This window comes from Ictidomys tridecemlineatus, chromosome 2 (genome assembly GCF_052094955.1).
Source record: "Ictidomys tridecemlineatus isolate mIctTri1 chromosome 2, mIctTri1.hap1, whole genome shotgun sequence".
In the NCBI taxonomy this organism is placed as follows: domain Eukaryota; kingdom Metazoa; phylum Chordata; class Mammalia; order Rodentia; family Sciuridae; genus Ictidomys; species Ictidomys tridecemlineatus.
Genome location: NC_135478.1, coordinates 43,663,395 through 43,683,255, shown reverse-complemented (window position 1 = coordinate 43,683,255; position 19,861 = coordinate 43,663,395). Strand labels below are relative to the sequence as shown.

Sequence of the window (19,861 nt, the reverse complement as noted above, 5' to 3'; positions counted from 1 at the left end):
CTACTCTATGTCATTTCTCCAACACAAGTCTACACATTTCCATTCCAGCCACCCCTTTTATCCATTTCAACATGGATATGGTCTTAATACAAAAGTGAAACATTTTTTAACTAGTTTTTATACTGGTTACTAATTTGTGTTCATTTTCTGGTTTTTGTTTGTTTGGATTGGGGGGGTTATTTTTGTTGTTGTTGTTGTTTTGTTTTGTTTTTGTTTTTTTGTTTTGTTTTGTTTTGTTAGTATTGGGGATGGAACCCAGAGGCCCTTTAACACTGAGGTACATCCCCAGTCCTTTTTATTTTGAGACAGGGTCTTGTTAAATTGCTTAGGGCCGCACTAAACTGCAGAGGCTAGTCTTGAATTTGTGAGCCTCCTGTCTCAGCCTCCCAGTCACTGAGATTACAAATATACACCACTGGTATATTTTCATTTTAAAAGAGGCAAGGTACAATATTCCACATTCCTCCTTTAGAAACAAATAAAGCAAAATTGTTTTGTATCTCATTTAATTTGCTAATCTTTCTTTATTAGGAAATCTTTCCCACCCTCATCCTACACCTTCCAATATCAGTGATACTCAATCTGGAATAGAAGATTCATGAATAAATTCAAACAGTCCATCAAAGCATATACATAATTTTGTCTTAATAAGACATTTTGTAATAGAGAATTCATGGTGTTCACATTTTTTGAAGGTTTAGGCACAAAAGAAGTTCAGAACTACTGACCTAAAGGAAACCCTGTACAGTTTGGGGAAATGAAATTAAAAATAAGTACTTTAATAATTCACATTTTTGCAGAACCTCAACTATGATAACCATCTTATTTCATTTAAAAAAAAGCAAAATCATATTCATATTGTAAAGAATGTTCCAAATGATGAGAATCCAAAAGGATCTCTTTTAGCTATTTTAAAATGCAGTCAACTACACCCAATCCTATGCTTTCCGGCTAAATTCTACTTTACTGTACCTATAACTTCAGGTTAATATGTCAATGTAATCATACATGGTCTATCAATGTCTTGCTCACATATTCACTCATTCTGTCAACAAGTATTTACTGAATGCCACTGTGTCTGGCCCTGAATTAATTCTTGAATATACAAGAATATACAAGTTAAAGTATATCATTATATCTATATGTCTAGTAACTAGCATATTGCCTAGATCTTAGCAAAAACTCAATGCTTATTGAACTGTATAATGATAAAACATCAAGAAGACAGGTTAAATATAAAAGCAGCAGTTCTGGTCAATTTTTTTTTCTCCGTCCATTTAGACCACCAAAGTCATAATAAGATTAAAAACTGTCATTAACACCAAAAGAAAAAACAACAACAAAATTTCTAAATATATGACCTTTTGATAACTTTTTTTTTGGGGGGGGGGGTAAGGAGGAACACATAAAGACAATCTTTTGTGTTACAAAAAAGGACCTAAACACTATCAAAAATTACTGAAATCAATAAGATGACATAAAAAGACAGAAAATTTGAGATGTACAAGCAAATTATTTTCCCTATGTTCATCTTGACATAAGTCCTCAGGCCAACTACTCCAGAAACAGTATTAAGAAATAACAGAAATGAGTAATAAAAAGAAGGAACCGAACAAAACGCCTAAAAACTTTTTCAATTTCAGCTATTACAGTTCACCATACGTCAAAATATTGTTTCTTTCTCATGCAAGTCTCAAACATCCTGCCTGCTGCCTTCTCTAGGTGCTGCTAACCCTTTCAGTTATTCCTGTGATTTTTTTACTTTTTTTTTTTTTTTTTAAAGACAAGTATTTAGGAGGGGCCTATAGCTCACGTTTCAACCCTAGCCACAGCCCAAGATCCTCCCAAGAGAACAGCGGACGGACCGCAGCCAGGCCCAACCCGCGGAGGGGCTGCGGGCCACGCCCGGATGAGCGGCAGCTGGGGTCTTGGCCGGCCGGCCCGCGGGCCACAGGCTCTGCTGGAGCCAGACGCGCCCGCGCGGGGGCGAAGCGTGGAGACAGGGTGCGGCCGGGCCTCACCTCCACCGCCTGGCCCAGCTCCAGGTCGAAGCCCACCACACACACGCAGTGCAGCCATGCCGAGAAACCGTCCCAGCGCAGCAGGCCCGGGCCGCGGCCTTCGTCCTCCTCATCGTCCTCCAGCGTAGCTCCCGTCGCCACAAGGGCCGGCGCCTCGCGCCCCTCGGCCGCCGCCACAGCCTCGTCCAACGGCCCGCAGGAGCCGGGCCCCAAGCCAGCTGGGCCCCGCAGAGCCATCGGCCGTCCCTTTGCTGTTTGCGCCGCCTCCACCGTGGACCGCGCCGCAGAGCGCGCGGCTCGGCGCACGCGCAGCAGCCGCTACTGCAGCCGCCGGGAACTCGCTTGGTAGGGGCGGGGCCTCAGGCCACGTGACCCTGGGAGCCCGGTTCGCCTTGTGTCTCCCAGAGCTAGCGCGCGGACTTGGAGAAGTCACGATGTTGCCGGTCTCGGTCTGTGAAGCTGGCCTCGTCTTAAAGCTCCTGAAGACTGAAACCGTGGCGTATGAATCTTTGCCACTCTTGTTCTCCGTCCAACGACCAGGCAATGACTTATTATTGGAATGACAGCATTGACCATCACAGTAAGGTAGTATTAAATTATTTAAACGGCATTAACAATGGCAAACATTATTAAACTCTTACCCTGTGCCATTTGATGTGCTCGGTTCAAGTACAAATATTTACACATATTATTTACACCCCTCCGCACTGAGGACTGGACCCACTGGCGCTCTAACACTAAACTACATCTCCAGCCCTTTATATTTTTTGTAATTTTTTTTAGTCGTCAATGGACCTTTATTTTATTTTATTTATATGTGATGCTGAGAATCTAACTCAGTGCCTCACACATTCTAGGCAAGCTCCCTACCACTAAGCTATAAACGCAGCCCCTTATTTTTTATATTTTATATATAGGATCCTCCCACATTAGCCTCCCCAGTAGCTGAGGTTATAGACGTGAGCCGCTGCACCTAGCCACATATTACTTTTGAATCCTCACATCATCGTAAGTTGGTAGGCATTATTTATTTCTCTTTAAAGATAAGGAAATTCAGGTTTTGAGAGGTTACATTACTGGCCCAACAAGTATGACAACTCCAGTGACTGCTTGAGCTGTGCCTTCCCTCAGCTGTTCCCTCTCTACTGACGCCTCTCCCACCTTTGTTGGTCTACAGGTTGACTTTCACAGCAATTTGTGGACCATGCTGTCTGCACACTGGGACAAGGGCTGGTCTCAGGCTTCTTTGTATTTTCTGAGATCAGCACTAGGCTGCACCCAGAGGCACTTGTTCTGTTGAATTATTACTGATTATGGCAATAAACAGGAGTGAAAGTAAAGAGAAAATACAATAATACCCCAAGAGAAAAATGGGTAGAAAACAATTGATGAGAATATACAATAAACATATTTTTAAACAGCAAAATGTTTATACTGTCATACTTATTATCATATCTAATATTCCCAACTACCCCAAAAGTCCTATTATTATTCCTATATAACTATTAGGAAATTGAAGCCCCACGTGAAGAACATGTCACATCAATAGGCAGCAAGGTAATAAAACAAACTTAAACCCAGGTTTTCTGACTCATTCTGATCTCATAAGTATTTTTGCTGCACTACCCAGTTAAATCTACTCCACTGGACAAACACTACCCTCTCCACATCCTTGTAATTTTTACTTGGAGTAAGTGTTGGAATCTTTATTTTTAAAGAGATGCTCAAGTGTTCTCAGACATCAGTATTGGTGTCTGCTAGAAACTTTCTTTAGGATAAAAGATGAACTTAAAGACACCATTTAAGTTAGAGGCCAAGTCTTTGATCAAGTCAACCTGCCAGCGTACTCCACAGAACCACTATCATTAAGAGAGGAAAATGTAAACTGGGGTTGTAGCTCAGTGGTAGAGCGCTTGCCTCGAATGTGTGAGGCCCTGGGTTTGATCCTCAGCACCACATAAAAATAAATAAATAAAGGTATTGTGTTCAACTACAACTAAAAAAAAATTCTTAAAAAAAAGAGAGGAAAATTATATTCTGCCTTCATGAAAGGTTCTAAACATACTATATAGAAGAAAACAGTCGATATAAGAAAGAGGATTGGACAAAAAGTCAGTCTGGACACTAGTGCCAGCCCCATGCACAATCATGGTGAGCAAGAAGCTCTGGGTCCCAGTTTGTGCATTGGTAAATGAGAATGACCATTACTTCATTAACTGTTGGGGAGAGTCAAGCTATCCTAACACATACATTTTACTGGATGCTACTTCATTATTAATGATTAATGACCTCCAAAGACCAGTTGCTCCACAGGGCTAGTTCTTTGACATTTGACCACAAACTGCCATTCTCTGAAATGCTGCTTTATAATATTGGGCTAAAGGTAATCTTATCAGGGCTGGGGTCATAGCTTATCGATAGAGCACACATAAGGCACTAGGTTCAATCCTCAGCACCACATAAAAATAAATAAATAAATATATGTGCCCATCTTTAAAAAAATTATTTTAAAAAAAGTTAATCTTATCACAATGTTGTACCCTTGAAACAACATATTAAGGAGCTGGGGCTGTAGCTCAGTGGTACAGTGCTTGTCTGGCATGGGTAAGGCCCTGGGTTCGATCCTCAGCACCACATAAAAAATAAATAAATGAAATAAAGTTATAAAAAATATATTTTTAAAAAACAACATATTAAGAGGATCAGACATTTTATGAGAAATCAAACTCACCAAGAATATAGAGTTTTTTTATATTTTTGGTTAGACACAATACCTTTATTGTTTATTTGTTTATTTTTATGTGATGTTGAGGATCGAACCCAAGGCCTCACGCACGCTAGGCGAGCACTCTATCGCTGAGCCACAACCTCAGCCCAAGAGTTTTTTAATGGAAAAAAAAATCTTTAGTCTGCACATTTTATTACTTAAACCTTCATATACAGAATCCTTAGAGTCTATTTTAACAGTTTCTAAGGTTAATACTTGTATGGAACCTTGGAGGAAAAAAGAGTAACACCTTCTGAAGTTTTTGTCATTAGAATCTTTGACTCTGGAAGGATCTTGGATCAGATCATCTCTTCAAACTTCTTATCCTGTCCTTTCATCTTCTGATGTTCAGTCAACCTCTTTTCTTACACCCCCAAGTTAAAGTTAAGTCACTACCTTTCAGAGCTGCTGTTTTCAAATGTTCATAAGGTCTAGAAATTTCTTCCTTTTATGGAGAAAAGAGATCAGACACTTTGTAATGTACACCCATCAGTCTAAGTTGGGCTTGCTGAGATTACACAGAACAGTCCAACTCTTCTACATGATAGTCCTGTGAATGTTCCAAAATAGTTATCCCATACCACCATGTCTTCTAGTTTCCAGGGTAAACTACCCCAGATCCTCCAACTGTTCCTCAAAGGATGTAGTTTCTAGGCCATTCATCATCCTATTGCCCAACTTGGGCATACTCCAACTTCTTTTGCATGGCTGTTAAAATATAGAGGAAATACCATCCTCCAGGTATGACCCTGGCCACCAAAGAATGTAACATAGGACTATTACTTTGCTTGTCCCCGCCACTAACCTTCTATTAATGGCAATTCAGATCAGATCACATTTGCTTGTTTTGGCAGTTAGGTCACATTTTGGCTTAGGTTGTGTTTATCAACAGCTAAAGCCCTAAGCCTTTTTTTTTTTTTTTTTTTCATGTGAGGAGCACTAAAGTCAGGGTAGGCTGCTTTAGCCAAGAGCATGACTGGATTCATGGCTCTACTGCTCTTCTAATATTACCAAGAACACTGAACACAGGATTAAAAACATTCCTGACTTCTCTATCACCCCTAACCAAACTCCTGGCATTTCAGTAATTTTCATAGGAGAGAAAGGGTAGGAATGTGGGGAGGGAGGAAGGAATTGCAATGTCAGATTTCTGGGCTTGGTTTTACCAAAAGGACCTGCAGGGAGAATAAATGCCTTAAGTATCCATCTGGTTGGACAACAAGGGGATTTCCCTCTTGCTTCTGAGCCAAATGTGGCCATGGCTCCTGGGACATAACTACAGTGCAGTGGCAAGAAAATACGTAGAGAAATACACAAAGGCCAGTATTGTGTTATCTCTGAAAGACAAAATGTTCTAATGCAGATTTTGAAGGTAAGACTGAACCAAAGACTATAAAACTATTAGGTGCTTCCTCAACAGTGTTCATGAAATCTTTAAAAAATTGGAAGAGCTTTGTATTTTTTCATCTTTACATTTTAAATATGTATATAGTACCTCGCACATGGCAGGTACTTTAGTACCTACTGGGAGTGAAAAAGTACACACACACATAAATATATATACACATCTCATATATATTACATATATCACTGTTCTCTTGTTCTACAGAATTTCCCTTCATGGTCAGTTGTGTAAACATATGAAAAGTTAATGTAAAATCTTTTTGTATGTGTGTGTGGTACTGAGGATTTAATCTAGGGGTGATGTACCTCTGAGCCACATCCCCAGCCCTGTTTCACTAAAGTCTCACTAAGTTCCCAAGTCTAGTCTCCAACTTGTGATGCTCCTACTTCTGCCTCATGTGCATAACTAGCTTTAGATTTTCTTAAATGTAGTGCACCCTTAGCTTATGAAAAGTAAATATATTAACACTTTACTTATTTGAAGGTTACTTTTCCAACTGTCTGACACAGTACCAGGAAGTAGATTTCACAGACCTAATAGCAACTGAAATTCAAAGCAGAAAAGATAATCAGTAAACTTCATGCTTTTTAATTAGAGAGATGTGAGGCATTCTCTCATATATTTTTTTGTCTGAATTTTACATATAATTCTAACAAATATGTTTGTCTGATATCCCAAACTAAGCAGAAGAGCAAAGAGGCTACTTGAGGCTGAGAATGAAAAACAAAACAAAAGGTTTACAGGTTATAGAATAAATGTAAAAGAAAAAAAGCAGGAAGCAAAAAGAGTCAGAAAGATACACAGTAAACCATTAGAAGTAGTTGTATTATTTGCCTCATGGAGAATAGAAGTGTTGGAAAATACAAGTACAGGTGAATAAAATAGGGAATTTTGCTTTTTATGTTACCAACTTCCATATTATTTTAGTTAGAGAGGGCCTATATTGCTTTCATAATTAAAACATTAAGAGGTACTAAACTAATGTACCAATAAAAAATGTGTAAAGAAAAAAAGAAATATTAAAGAGTATAAAAGAGTTGTTTATAGGGCTGGGGTTGTGGTTTAGTGGCAGAATGCTTGCCTAGCATGCATGAGGCACTGGGTTTGATCCCCGGTACCACATAAAAATAAACAAATAAAATAAAGGTATTGTGTCCACCTACAACTAAAAAAATATTTTTTAAAAAAGAGTTGTTTATAATACTGAAGAATTGGAAACCACCTATTTATTCAACAATGAGGACTAGGTATGATGGTGTACCCCTATAATCCTAGTGACTCAGGAGGCTGAGGCAAGAGGATCACAAGTTCAAAGCCAGCCTCAGCAATTTAGAAGACCTCAGCAACTTAGTGAGATACTGTTTCAAAATAAAAAGTGGACTGGAAATGTTCCTTAGGACCCCTTCTTTCAATCCCCAGGACCAAAAATTAAATAAATAAATAAATGTTTGGTAAAAGGAAATTGATTGAAAAATATATATCCATTTAAAAGACTATTATGCAGTGAATAAAAATGTCACAGATTAATATTTTAGAAAGTGTTCAAATTATATATATGTGTGTATGCAGTGTGTGTGTGTGTGTATATATATATATATATACATATGTATGTATGTATGTATGTATGTATTTGTGTTTATTTAAGGTGCTGGGGATTGAACCCAGAGGTGTTCTACCACTGAGCTACATCTTCATCTTTCTTTTTTATTTTTATGTCTTTTTTCTTTTTCCAGAGTGCTGGGGATTCAACCCAGGGCTTCACACATTGTGGGTAAGAACTCTACAAGTAAACTGTACCTCTAGCCCCTTATTTTTTATTTTGAGAGAAGGTCTTGCTAAATAATGGAGACTGGCCTCAAACTTGTGATTATCCTGCCTTGACCTCCTGAATAGGTGGGATTACAGGCATCCACCATCAAAGCATGTATTTTAAGTTGAAAATAGTAGGTTACAAACAAAATATAAGAAATGTACTGTTTTTATAGACTATATGCAAAAAATTTAATAAGCCACTGGAGTAGGGAAAAAAAAAGTCCTGGTATAAAGGGAATTTTTTTTCTTGGAATTAAACATTTCATTTACTTTATCTGTATAACATCTTTGAAATTAAACAATTTTTTATAACAAGAAAAAACTTTCAGCTAAAACAGAAGGAAAATAAAATTTAATGTTTTCACCAATATTTCTTGTGATAGAAACTGCTAGTTCAGAGCTGGGATAGTGGCTCAGTGGTAGAGTGTGCGCCTCGCATGTGAGAGACCCTGAGTTCGATCCTTAACACCACATAAAAAAAATAAATAAGTAAAAAAAAAGGTATTGTGTCCAACTACAACTAAAAAATAAAATATTTTAAAAAGAAAGAAACTGCTAGTCCACTATGATAATTAATTTTATGTATCAATTTGGCTGGAGCCATGAAGTGCACAGATATTTGGTTAAACATTTTTCTGGGTGTGTCTACAAGGCATTTTGGATGAGATTAACATTAGAAAATAAGTACACTGAATAAAGCAGATTCCCCTCCCCAGTGTGAGTGGTCTTGAACAGGAAAAAAAAAAAAATACTGAGTAAGGGAGAATTTGCCCTCTGCCTGACTGCCTTTGAGCTTGGACATTGGTCATCAGCCTTCTGACTCAGACTTGGTCTGGAACTTGTACCATCAGTTCTCAGGCCTTTGGACTTAGAGTAGAACTCTTAGGCTTTGCTTGGTCTCCAGTTTACCAACTATAGACCAGCCTCAATAACTGTGTGAGCTGATTCCTTATTTTATATGGGTTTGCATATGTATATTATTAGTAGTTCTGTTTCTCTGGGGAACCCAGACTAATATAGATTTTGAATCTGAGAGTAAGGTGCTACTATAACAATATCTAAGAATGTAGAAGCAACTTTGGAATTGAATAATGGGTAGGGACAGGGGGAATTTTGAGGTGCATACTAGAAATATAGATATTAAGGATGATGGTTTTGGTGAGGTCTTAGAAAAGAGCTAAATATCTAACTGAATATTTAGCTGGAGATTGTAAGCAAAGTGTTGAAGCAGTGCCTTAGTGCTTCTTCACTGTTTATAGTAAAAAGCATGAAGGAAAAAAATCAATTAAAAGAGGAATTGTTAGGGCTGGGGTTGTGGCTCAGCAGTAGAGCACTCGCCTAGGTGTGCAAGGCGCTGGGTTTGATCCTCAGCACCACATAAAATTAAATAAATAAAATAAAGGTATTGTGTCCAACTACAACTAAAAAATATATTTTAAAAAAAGAAAGCGGAAGTGTTAAGCAAGAAGGAACCAGAACTTAAAGATTTGGAAAAACTTCTCAGCCTATTCATAATTTTAAAAAAATAAAAAGCTTATTTTGAAGAGAACACTGAATGTGGCTGAACAGTCATTTGATAAGGAGATTAGTATATATGAAACCCAGACCTAATCAGCCATTCTTTTTTTTTAGAGCGAAAGAGAGAGAGAGAGAGAGAATTTTTTAGTATTTATTATTTTTTTGTTTTAGTTCTTGGCGGACACAACATCTTTGTTTGTATGTGGTGCTAAGGATCGAACCTGGGCCACACGCATGCCAGGCAAGCGCACTACCGCTTGAGCCCCAGCGCCATCAGCCATTCTTTAACTAAAGGGAATAGAGATGGGGCAAAATACAGGAAGGCAATGGGACTTCTTAGAGCCATAATGCAATCATTATCATTGAGCTCAAGAATATTTATCTCACAAGGAAAGAAACAAGTCTTCTTGAAAAATAATCTTCAAAACAAAAATAGATAATTGAATTCATTCTCTCTTCATTCAAATATTTATTTAACTTATGAAAGATATAGTGCTAGCCAGGCATAGTGGCTCATGCCTGTAATCCCAACTACTTGGGAGGCTGTGGCAGGAGGATCTCAAGTTCAAAGACAGCCTCTGCAACTTAGTGAGATTCTTTTTTTTTTTTTTTTCCTTAGTGAGACTGTGTCTTAAAATAAAATAGCTGGGGATGTAGTTCAGTGGTAGAATTCCCTGAGTTAAATCCCCAGCACTGCTAAAAAAGGAAAAATAAAAAAGAAAGATAAAGTGAACTGTGAGGAATAAGCTGAATAAGATATGTTTTCATTTTTTCTATATTTTTATTGCTGCATTATAATCATATGTAATAGTGGGATTCATTGTTACATATTCATACATGCACACAATATAAGATACACACACACATACACACACATAGAGAGAGCATATTTCTAGGACCTTATAATTTAATTTAGCAGGACAAATAAAAAAGAAACCTATGTATATAGATGGGTTTTACACAATTCTCTGATAATTAGAGAATTAAAGAAATAATATTTAGAAAACGTTAAAAATCTTATAATATTATTAGAGCTATTGTCACATTTCTCATGACTAAAACAGGGTCACTCCGGGGGAACTGAGCTGCACGAAATAACCACACAAGAGACAGAGATACCTTTTTCTTTGGGTTCCTGTGATGGCTCCTCTGACCATAAAGGTCCACAGAAAGAGAGGGAGAGCACACATGCTAAATCCTTTTATTGAGGAGAAGCCATTCAAATGAGGCATGGGGTCAGGCTTCAGGAGGTTGAGTCTAGTTTCCTGATGTCTGCTGCCAGCAGGTTGACTGACATCTAGGAAAGCCACACCCAAAGGCAGAGCAAGAGAAAGAGATACACAAAGGGCGTTTCCATGGAACATTCTATCCCAAACAGGGCAAAGGGGTAATATCACAAAGGAACAGGTGAGTGTAGCTGAATCCATGGGGCGACATGCCTACATCTGAAGAGGTGTCCTCAATCTCTGAGACTGGGGCAATGGAAAGAGAATCTCAAAGGTCACACAAAAATATCCTTGATTCTCCTTTTATCATTTAAAACAACCAAGGCTCCTCTTCAGTTACCAGAGTCTGGCTTCAGCTTTCTGTCATGGTTTTTCCCTCATTGATTTTTGTTTTTTATTAATCTAACCTTGCCTGGGAAAAATCCCAAGCAACTTGTTTTGAATATGTTTATTCTCTTCTCTATTCTAGGAAAACTAAGAGAATCTGTACAAAGTAAGAGAATTACCTAAATGAAACTGAATCCAGGAAGTCTTCTTTGGCGGATTTCCCAGTACAGCAGTGACAGCCTGAACAGAAGACTAGGATACTACAAATTCTAATTCAATCGTGAGTAAGAGCTTTGTCTAGGAAGAATAAAGGAAATACAAAGATGCCAACCTAAGACTGCTGTTCCTGGACACTGTCCTGTTAAGAATTTACAAAGAGGATTAGTTCTCATTATAAATAACAGATATGAACAGGTATTTTTACATTGTCACTGAGATGACAACTCCTATGAATGATTTAAGATAGTGGATTAACATCACACTATAGTGACACAGCCACATCAATGTTTGTAGCAGATCAATTCACAATAGTTAAGCAATGGAACTAGCCTAGGTGCCCTTCAACCGATGAATGGACACCAAAAATGTGGTGTATACACAGTGGACTATTACTCAGCCATAAAGAAGAATGAAAGTATGGCATTTGCCAGTAAATGAATGGAACTTGAGACTATCATGCTGATATAAGGCAATCCCAAAAAACCAAAGGCTAAATATTCTCTCTAATATGCAGATGCTAATACCCAATAAGGGGGTTGGGAGGGAAGAATAGAATTTCATTGGATTAGACAAAGGAGGAAGAAGAGAAGAAAGAGGGAACAGGAATTGGAAAGACAGTAGAATGAATCAGACATAACTTTCCTGTGTTTATATACAAATGCACAACCAGTGTAACTCCACATCATGTACAATCACGAGAATGGGAAGTTATACTCCACATATGTATAATATATCAAAATACTCTCTACTGTCATGTCTATCTAAAAAGAACAAATTTTAAAAAGATGGTGGATTAAAAATTTAGTTTCAATAATGAAGTTGGAAGACTCATGCTCCCTGATTTTAAAACTTACTACAAAGCTACAATAATCAAAACAGTGCAGGAGTGGCATAAAGACAGAGAGTCCAGAAATAAACCATTGCATACATGTTCAAATGATTTTTTTTCAAATAATTTTTAATATGAGTGACAAGACCAGTCAATGGAGAAAGGACAGACATTTCAACAAATAATTCTGGGAAAATTGAATATCAACATGGAAAACAATGAAGTTGCATCCTTACAACATCAATATCTGACATCATATTCAATTTATAATTCAAAATGGGTCAAAGATCTAAGCATTAAAATCAAAACTACAAAGCTCTTAGGAGAAAACACTGAATAAAACTTTATGACATTGTATGTGGCAATAATTTCTTAGATATACACCAAAAGCACAGACAGCAAAGGAAAAAAAATCAATAAAACTGGACTTAATCAAAATTAAATTTTTGTGTGTCAACGGATACCTCCAATAGAGTGAAAAAGCAACTCACAGAATGGGAGGCAATATTAGCCAACATTTATCTGATAAGGTAATAATAGCTAGAATATATAAAGAATTTCTACAACATTAAAACAACCCAATTAAAAAACAGAAAAAGGACTTGAATTTATTCAAAGAGAATAAACAGATAGTCAAATCAGCACATGAAAAGATGCTCAAAATCACTAATCATTAGAGATTGCAAATCAAAGCCATGATTACATACAATTTCATATCTATTAGGGTAGCTATCATTAAGAAAGAGAGAAGGAAGGCGAGGTGCAGTGCAGTGATGGACACCTGTAATCCCAGCAGCTCAGGAAGCCAAAGCAGGAGGATTACAAGTTCAAAGCCAGCCTCAGCAAAAGTGAGATGCTAAACAGCTAAACAACTCAGTCAGACCCTGTCTCTAAATAAAATACACACACACACACACACACAAAAAAAAAATAGGGCTGGGGATGTGGCTCAGTGGTTGAGTGCCCCTGAGCTGAATCCTGGATATCCCCTCACCCCCAAAAAAAGAAGAGAGAGAAGCAAGGCAGGAGCAAGTAAGGGAGGAATGGCAAGAGCAAGGAAGATCCAATTTCAACAAGGATGTGGAGAAATTGAACACTTATGAATTGTTGGTTGTAATGTAAAATGGCGCCACTGCTATAGAAAATAGTATGGAGGTTCCTCAAAAAATTTAATATATTGGCGCTGTGGTAGAACACTTGCCTAGTATGATTCCACCATGAATTTTTAAACCTCCATAAAACTCCAAGAGGACAGGATTCAGAGATCTTCCAGGTTAGTGAACATATCAGTACTTAGAGAGGGCATAGAAGCTCCACTCCCCACTTCTATGGCTGTTTACCTTATCCATTTCTTCCACTTAGCTATTCCTGAGTCATAGTCTTCATAATAGCAAATAAAATGTTTCTCTGATTTCCATGAACCATTCTAGCAAATTATCAAACCTGAAGAGGAAATAATGGGAACACCTAAGTTATAGCTGGTTGATCAGAAGTATAGATGGCAATCAGGACTTGAGCTGGCATTAGAAATGAGAGAGCAGTTTTGAGGTTTGAGTCTTTAATTCATAGAATATGCTGCTGAATCTAGACAGATTGGGTCAGAAGTCAATTGAATTATTTGATAACCCATTGGTATATGAAGAGTTCAAGAATTGGTTAGTGTGAGGGAAAAAAACCCACATTTTTGGCTTCAGAAATAATAATAAGTAAAAGCAACATGGAGGCTGCCATAACAATAGATCACTGACTGGGTGGTTTAAATAACAAAAACTTATTTTCTCATCATTCTAGAGGTTAGAAGGTCAAGATCAGTTAGCTTTCTGGTAAAGTCTTTCTTCCTGGTTTGTAGACAGCTGATTTCTTGCTATATTTTCTCATGAAATGTCTTAAGTGTGGAGAGACAGAGATACAGATAGACAGACTGAGAGAGGTCTAATGTCTTGTCCTCTTATAAGGTCATCAATTCTATTGAATTGGGGAGGCCTTATTACAAAATACAGTCACATTGGGGGTTAGGGCTTCAATGTAAGAACTTGATGAGGATTAAATTTAATCTATAACTCACAGGGAGGGCCTCTCAGAAGAAGGGACATTTTCATTGAGACCTAAAGAATCTATAGGAGCTTATTATGGGATGAGCCAGATAAAGGTCACTTTACAGAGAAGAAATATGTGTAGAGATGTAAAGTGCATTTGTTATACTGTTTGAGAATAGTAAGTTATGCTACAGGTGAAAATTTAAAAAATAAGGTAGATAGATGAAATTCAAATGTATTAAGTAATTAGTGGGTGGAGCATGTGTATGTTAAATGTAGATGGAAATAAAAGGATTAATATTAATATAATTAATATTAATGAGGCATAATATACACAAAACACCTAGGCACTAAGTATTCATAACAAATTAAACGTATACCAGACAATTAATGTCCAGGATAGACTGACTATATGTGAGTGTTTAATATTCATAAGGTTAAACATTTTTTTTAGTTGTTGATGGACCTTTATTTTTATTTATTTATATGTGGTGCTGAGAACCAAACCCAGTGCCTTACACATGCCAAGCAAGTGCGCTACCTTAAGCCCAAGCCCCAGCCCCTATTTATAAGGTTTTAACCATTCATTGGTAATAACTATTCTGGTTCATGTGTCTTCTGACCAAAAATGTAAACTTATGGCCTAAATAAAACCCATATTTGTAGAGTTGGGGATGTAGTTCAGTAGTTTAGTGTTTTTCTAGCATGTGTGAGGCCCTGTGTTCAACCAGCACCACAAAAACAAACAAAAGCCATGTTTTGTTCAACACGTCCATTTGCGAGTTGACCTAGAAGTCATGTGTACTTGTCTCTCCTGAGTCCTTCTGGTAGAATAAATGTCCATACATGACCCCAGGCAAACTTCTCATTGTGACCCCTTTCTTTGAACCTCACTCTGGCCCATCAGCTGAGAAGACTGATGCAACACAGAAATTCTAATATTTCCACCTTCCTCGTATACTTTCATCATAATATTTGAAATTATACCATTTCTTTCCCCCTTGCTTTACACTGTATTTTAAGTTGATTTAATAAACTGTGTGTGTGGTTCAAGCATTTTAATTTAGTCTGTTAGCCCTCCTGTTCTTCAATATTTGGGATACCTTGTCTGATAATGTAATTGAAGTCTACCATTGCATTAATTTCCTACATACACAAAGAAAGGTCTTAAAATGGGACAATTTTGATATCTTCTAGAATTGCCCTGCTCAATATAATAGCCACTAATCATATGTGGCTATTTAAATTTAAAATAAAATTAGAAAGTCAGTTCCTCACATTTTACATGCTCAATAGGTACATGTGATTGGTGGGGGCCAATGGACACCTGAACAGTGTAAAAGAACATTCTCATCATCATGGAACATTCTATCTGGTGGTGATGTTCTAGAAACTTAGAGGCCAGTTTCGCTTGAGGGTAATGCTGAGAACAGTGGCAAGAGTTTAGAGAGGAATGCTGTTTTGATGCTAAATGGGGACTTGTGCACCATGGGAAAGAATTTGAATTTTAGTCCAAGTATATGATGCACATACTCTGATTCATATTTTAAGAAGATTCCTGCTAGCAATTGACAGAAGAATAGGTTGGAAGAAGAGAGTTAACATAGCAGGCTTGATTATTATCCTTTGAAAGGCCAGCTTACTTGTTGGTCCTTGGCTGGAACTTAGATTTGGGGAGGGTTCCTATCACCCAACTGATAAGAATGACTCATTGTATGTAAAGTGTACAATGTACCTTATGATAATCTTATTAGTCTTTATGGGCTGTATAAGAAAATATCATAAATTAAGAGGCTTATAAGCAACAAAAGCTGCTCACAATTTTTGAGGCTGGGAAGTCGAAGACCAAAGCATTGGCAGATTCTTTATCAATTAGGGGTCTGGCTCTGTTGCTCATAGATGGCACCTTCTTGCTGTGTCCTTGCATGGTGGGAAGGATGAGGAGTCTCTTGCCTGTTTAATAAGGACACAAATCCCATTCATGAGGACTCTGCTGCTAAGACCTTAATCACCTCCTAATACCACCACCTTGTGAGTTAGGCTTTCAACACATGAATTTTGGGAGGACAAAAACATTCAAGTCATAGCAATTCAGAACCATCTGCTTTCCTTTGAGGAATCTGGAATTTTGGCACATGCCAGGCAGTGATTAAGAGACTAGCTTCCAATAAAATTCCTGGGGGCAGAGTCATTCATAAGCTTCCATAGTTAGCAACATTTCACTTAATGTTGTCACAATGCAATGTTGACTCCAGTGGGAGAGGACCCTTGGAAGTTCGGGCCTGATTTCCTCTGGACTTTGCCCTACATGTCTTTTCTTTTTGTTGATTTTGCTTTGGATCATTTTGCTATCATAAATCATAGCTGCATGATTATATTCTGAGCCCTCAGTCTTCCTTGCAAATCACTAAAACTGTGCTTGGTCTTGGGGACCCCTGATATGGAGGGGGAGGAGATTTCAATAAAATGGGAAGATAATTTAATAGGCAATTTTAATTCAGGTGAGAGAAAATGATGGCTTGGACTATAATGGTAGCAATTAAGATCAAGAGAAACAAACAGGTAAATATTTCCAAACTATTATCTTTGTTGTAGAAATACAACTCAGAAATAGAATGGTGATGGGAAATTTTTTTTTCTATCCAAGTCCCCACCTCTTCCAGTGTGTTAACTTTGATTAATTGTACTAAGTATTTACCTGCCTGCTTATTATCTTCAAAGGGTGAGGTCAGCTATGTGTAACTTGCCTTCATTATCCATAACCACACAAACCTATGTTTCCCCGACTTACACTGCTCTCATTTCTATCCCTTCCATCTCTTCTTTACCATTGCTGGCCCCACTGTTGTATGTCTTATGATCTGTATTAATGTATCAATTTAGAAAGTCAGTCTTTCTAATCAGGTTCTTCCATCCTTAACCACTCTCAACATGATCTAATCTTCCTTGATTTATCAATCTGTTCCTATTTTGGGCACATCAAATTCCTTTACCCCAGTTTCAAGACTCTCCCAAAACCTAATCTCATCCTATTTAGCTTAACTTCCCATCTTTGTCCTCCCTGGCACTTATCCTCCTCTCCCCAGGGCCCCACTGACAAAATGTGCTCATTCCTACCCCCAAGGTTTTAGTTATGTACTTCCACCCTCACCCCCAATTTTCTCTCTCCTTGTCTCTTTCCAATTCATTCAAGACCCGTTTTACTCATAAAAGCTTTCCCTGACTGGCCTTTCCTTGACTATATTTAGTTAATCCCACTCAACCAAAACATTTAGAGTAGATACCATACAATTTAGGATTTAAGTATGTATCAATTAGGACTCTTTGGGTTTCAAGTTGAGAAAACTCAACTCTGAATATATTAAACAATAAGAGGTAACAATGATTCATATATCTTCAGTTCAGAGAATATTTTCCTTTATTACAGCTCTATCCAAAGTCTCCAACAATGTCATCAAGATTTTTCTTATTTCTTCTTTTTTTGTTGTTGTTGTCATTGAGGATTGAACCTAGGACCTTGCACATACCAGGTAAGCACTCTATAACTGAGCTACATTCCCTTCCCCTACTATTGGGATGCTGTTTCTGGGTTCTTCCTCTCACTAAGTAGTTTTATTCTCAGAGAAGCTCTATGTGATTCCTCTTTTCTTCTCCCCCACCCAACAGCTTCAACTTCATAAACATCCAGATTCAAATCCAATGGAAAAATAAAGAACACTTCCTCATGGAAATTTTCAGGAAACTCCTGGAATTCCATCTTTCAAATTGAGCCTGTCACCATAAACACTGTGGTAATAGGAATTCTGGAAGCTGACTGGTCAAATTTGGGTCACATGTTCCAACATGGTATAGTCAGTTTTCTGTTGCTGTAACGAACACCTGAGATAAATTAACAGATAAGGAGGAAAAGTTTATGTTGGTTCACAGTTGCGGAGGTTTCAGTCCATGATCATTTGGTCCTACTGTTTTTGGTCCTGTGATGAGGGGGCACGCTGTGGTGAAGAGCATGTGCCAGAAAAAGATGTTCTCATAGTGGCTGGTAAGCAAAAGGAAAGAAAGAGAAGAGAGACAGGATCCCAGTATCCCCTATAAAGGGCACCCCCCCAGTGATCTAACTTCCTTTCCACTAGGCCCCACTACTTAAAGGTTCCACCACCCCAATGGGTCATCAGCTAGGGACCAAGCCTTCAACACATGAGCTTTTTGGGGAATGTTTAGATTCAAACCAAAACAAATCCTAAACCTGGGAGTTGAGCCCCAGTGACTCAAATGAACTCAGAATGGAATAAGATTCTAAAAGAAAACTGAGATAGGATTATCTGAACACTGGAAGGCAAAAATATTCTATAATCACTAATTCATTCAGCCTTAAGAACTGCTTCATGGGCTGGGGATGTGGCTCAAGCAGTAGCGTGCTCGCCTGGCATGCGTGCGGCCCTGGTTCGATCCTTAGCACCACATACAAAGATGTTTTGTCCGCCGAAAACTAAAAAATAAATATTAAAAATTTTCTCTCACTCTCACTCTCAAAAAAAAAAAAGAACTGCTTCATAACCTGCAGAAACTTCACCTGTTATCTTTTTAATTTTTAATTTAATTTAAAAAATTTTACTCATCTTTATTTTAAATTTTTTAAGAGAGTGAGAGAGAGAGAGAATTTTAATATTTATTTTTTAGTTTTCAGCAGACACAACATCTTTATTTGTATGTGGTACTGAGGATCAAACCCAGGCCACACGCATGCCAGGCGAGCGCACTACCGCTTGAGCCACATCCCCAGCCCTCTTTCTTTTAATTTGATCTTTTAAAATCAAGTTAAATTTGGCACTGGCTTCATCTGCTTAATTAATGCAATGACCACTGTTCAAGTACCTCTTACCCTTGAAGCATACAGGAATTCTTGTAAATTATGGAATCCAGGAAAGTTGAACCAAGAAGCTTCACCTTTTGTCCATCATTATGAATTGGAGATATTTACTGAGTTTATTTTCCTTTTGAATATGAGCAGCTCTGCAGACATGATCTTTTCTCTTTCTCTCTCTCCCTCTCCCTCCCTCCCTCCCCCTCCCTGTTTTGGTTTGGGAGATTAAACCCCAGGGTGGGTGCTTATCACTGAGCTATATCCTACATCCCCAGTCCTTTTTTTTTTTTTTAATTGAGACAGTCTTGTTAAATTGTTGAGGTTAGTTTCAAACTTGCAATCCTGCCTCCATCTCCTAATTGCTAGAATTACATATGTGTGCCATAATGGTTGGCTTAAGGTCATCCAATCTTTGTAGATTCACTGGGAATTTTATTATAGATTCCAAAGCAAATTTTCTTAGTATTGAGGGGCCCAGGTACCCATATACATCTTCATTGGTTTTGTACCTCCCCAGGACAGTACAGAGGATCAGGACTCACATCTACATTAGTCATATACTTAAATCCCCTTTAAAGTAACTACTACACTTGTTCATGGGTTAGGTTTTTTCCCAAGCCAAACCGTTTCATAATTTGTCTTTGTATGTCTCACTATGCTGAGCATTCATAATCCAATAAATACTTGTTGATATGTACAAAGAAAAGAATACACAGTTTCTGGCTAAGGGAATTTACAACTTCCCAAGGAAGCAAAACAAAAAGGGTAAGGCCCAGAAATGGCCACAAATCAAGGAAAATGATTTGTGGCCATTTCTGGAAAGAACAGGAAAATGAGAAT

General features: G+C 37.8%; 1 protein-coding gene and 1 long non-coding RNA gene across 6 annotated transcripts in view; one reads left to right on the top strand and one right to left on the bottom strand.

Annotated features, from left to right (window-relative positions):
* The window catches only part of Dennd6a (DENN domain containing 6A), a 69,668-nt gene extending 67,317 nt beyond the window's left edge, over positions 1-2,351 (bottom strand). For 2 of the 4 annotated variants that reach the window (XM_021731323.3, XM_078038349.1), the window contains exon 1: positions 2,022-2,351. In XM_021731323.3, the coding sequence (XP_021586998.2) occupies positions 2,022-2,258 (237 nt within the window). In that variant the 5' untranslated portion in view covers positions 2,259-2,351. The remainder of the gene's footprint in view (positions 1-2,021) is intronic. The other 2 variants (XM_005317235.5, XM_021731334.3) reach the window with 1 other exon arrangement.
* Positions 2,352-2,430: 79 nt separating this feature from the next.
* On the top strand, positions 2,431-18,807 carry LOC120891419 (uncharacterized). Of its 2 annotated transcripts, XR_013434437.1 has the most exons (4): positions 2,431-2,606; positions 7,927-7,964; positions 11,219-11,356; positions 17,588-18,807. It is a non-coding gene; the product is annotated as an uncharacterized LOC120891419 (long non-coding RNA). The 2 variants fall into 2 exon arrangements; XR_013434436.1 differs by lacking the exons at positions 7,927-7,964; positions 17,588-18,807 and having other exon boundaries at positions 11,219-15,222.
* Positions 18,808-19,861: the final 1,054 nt, after the last annotated feature.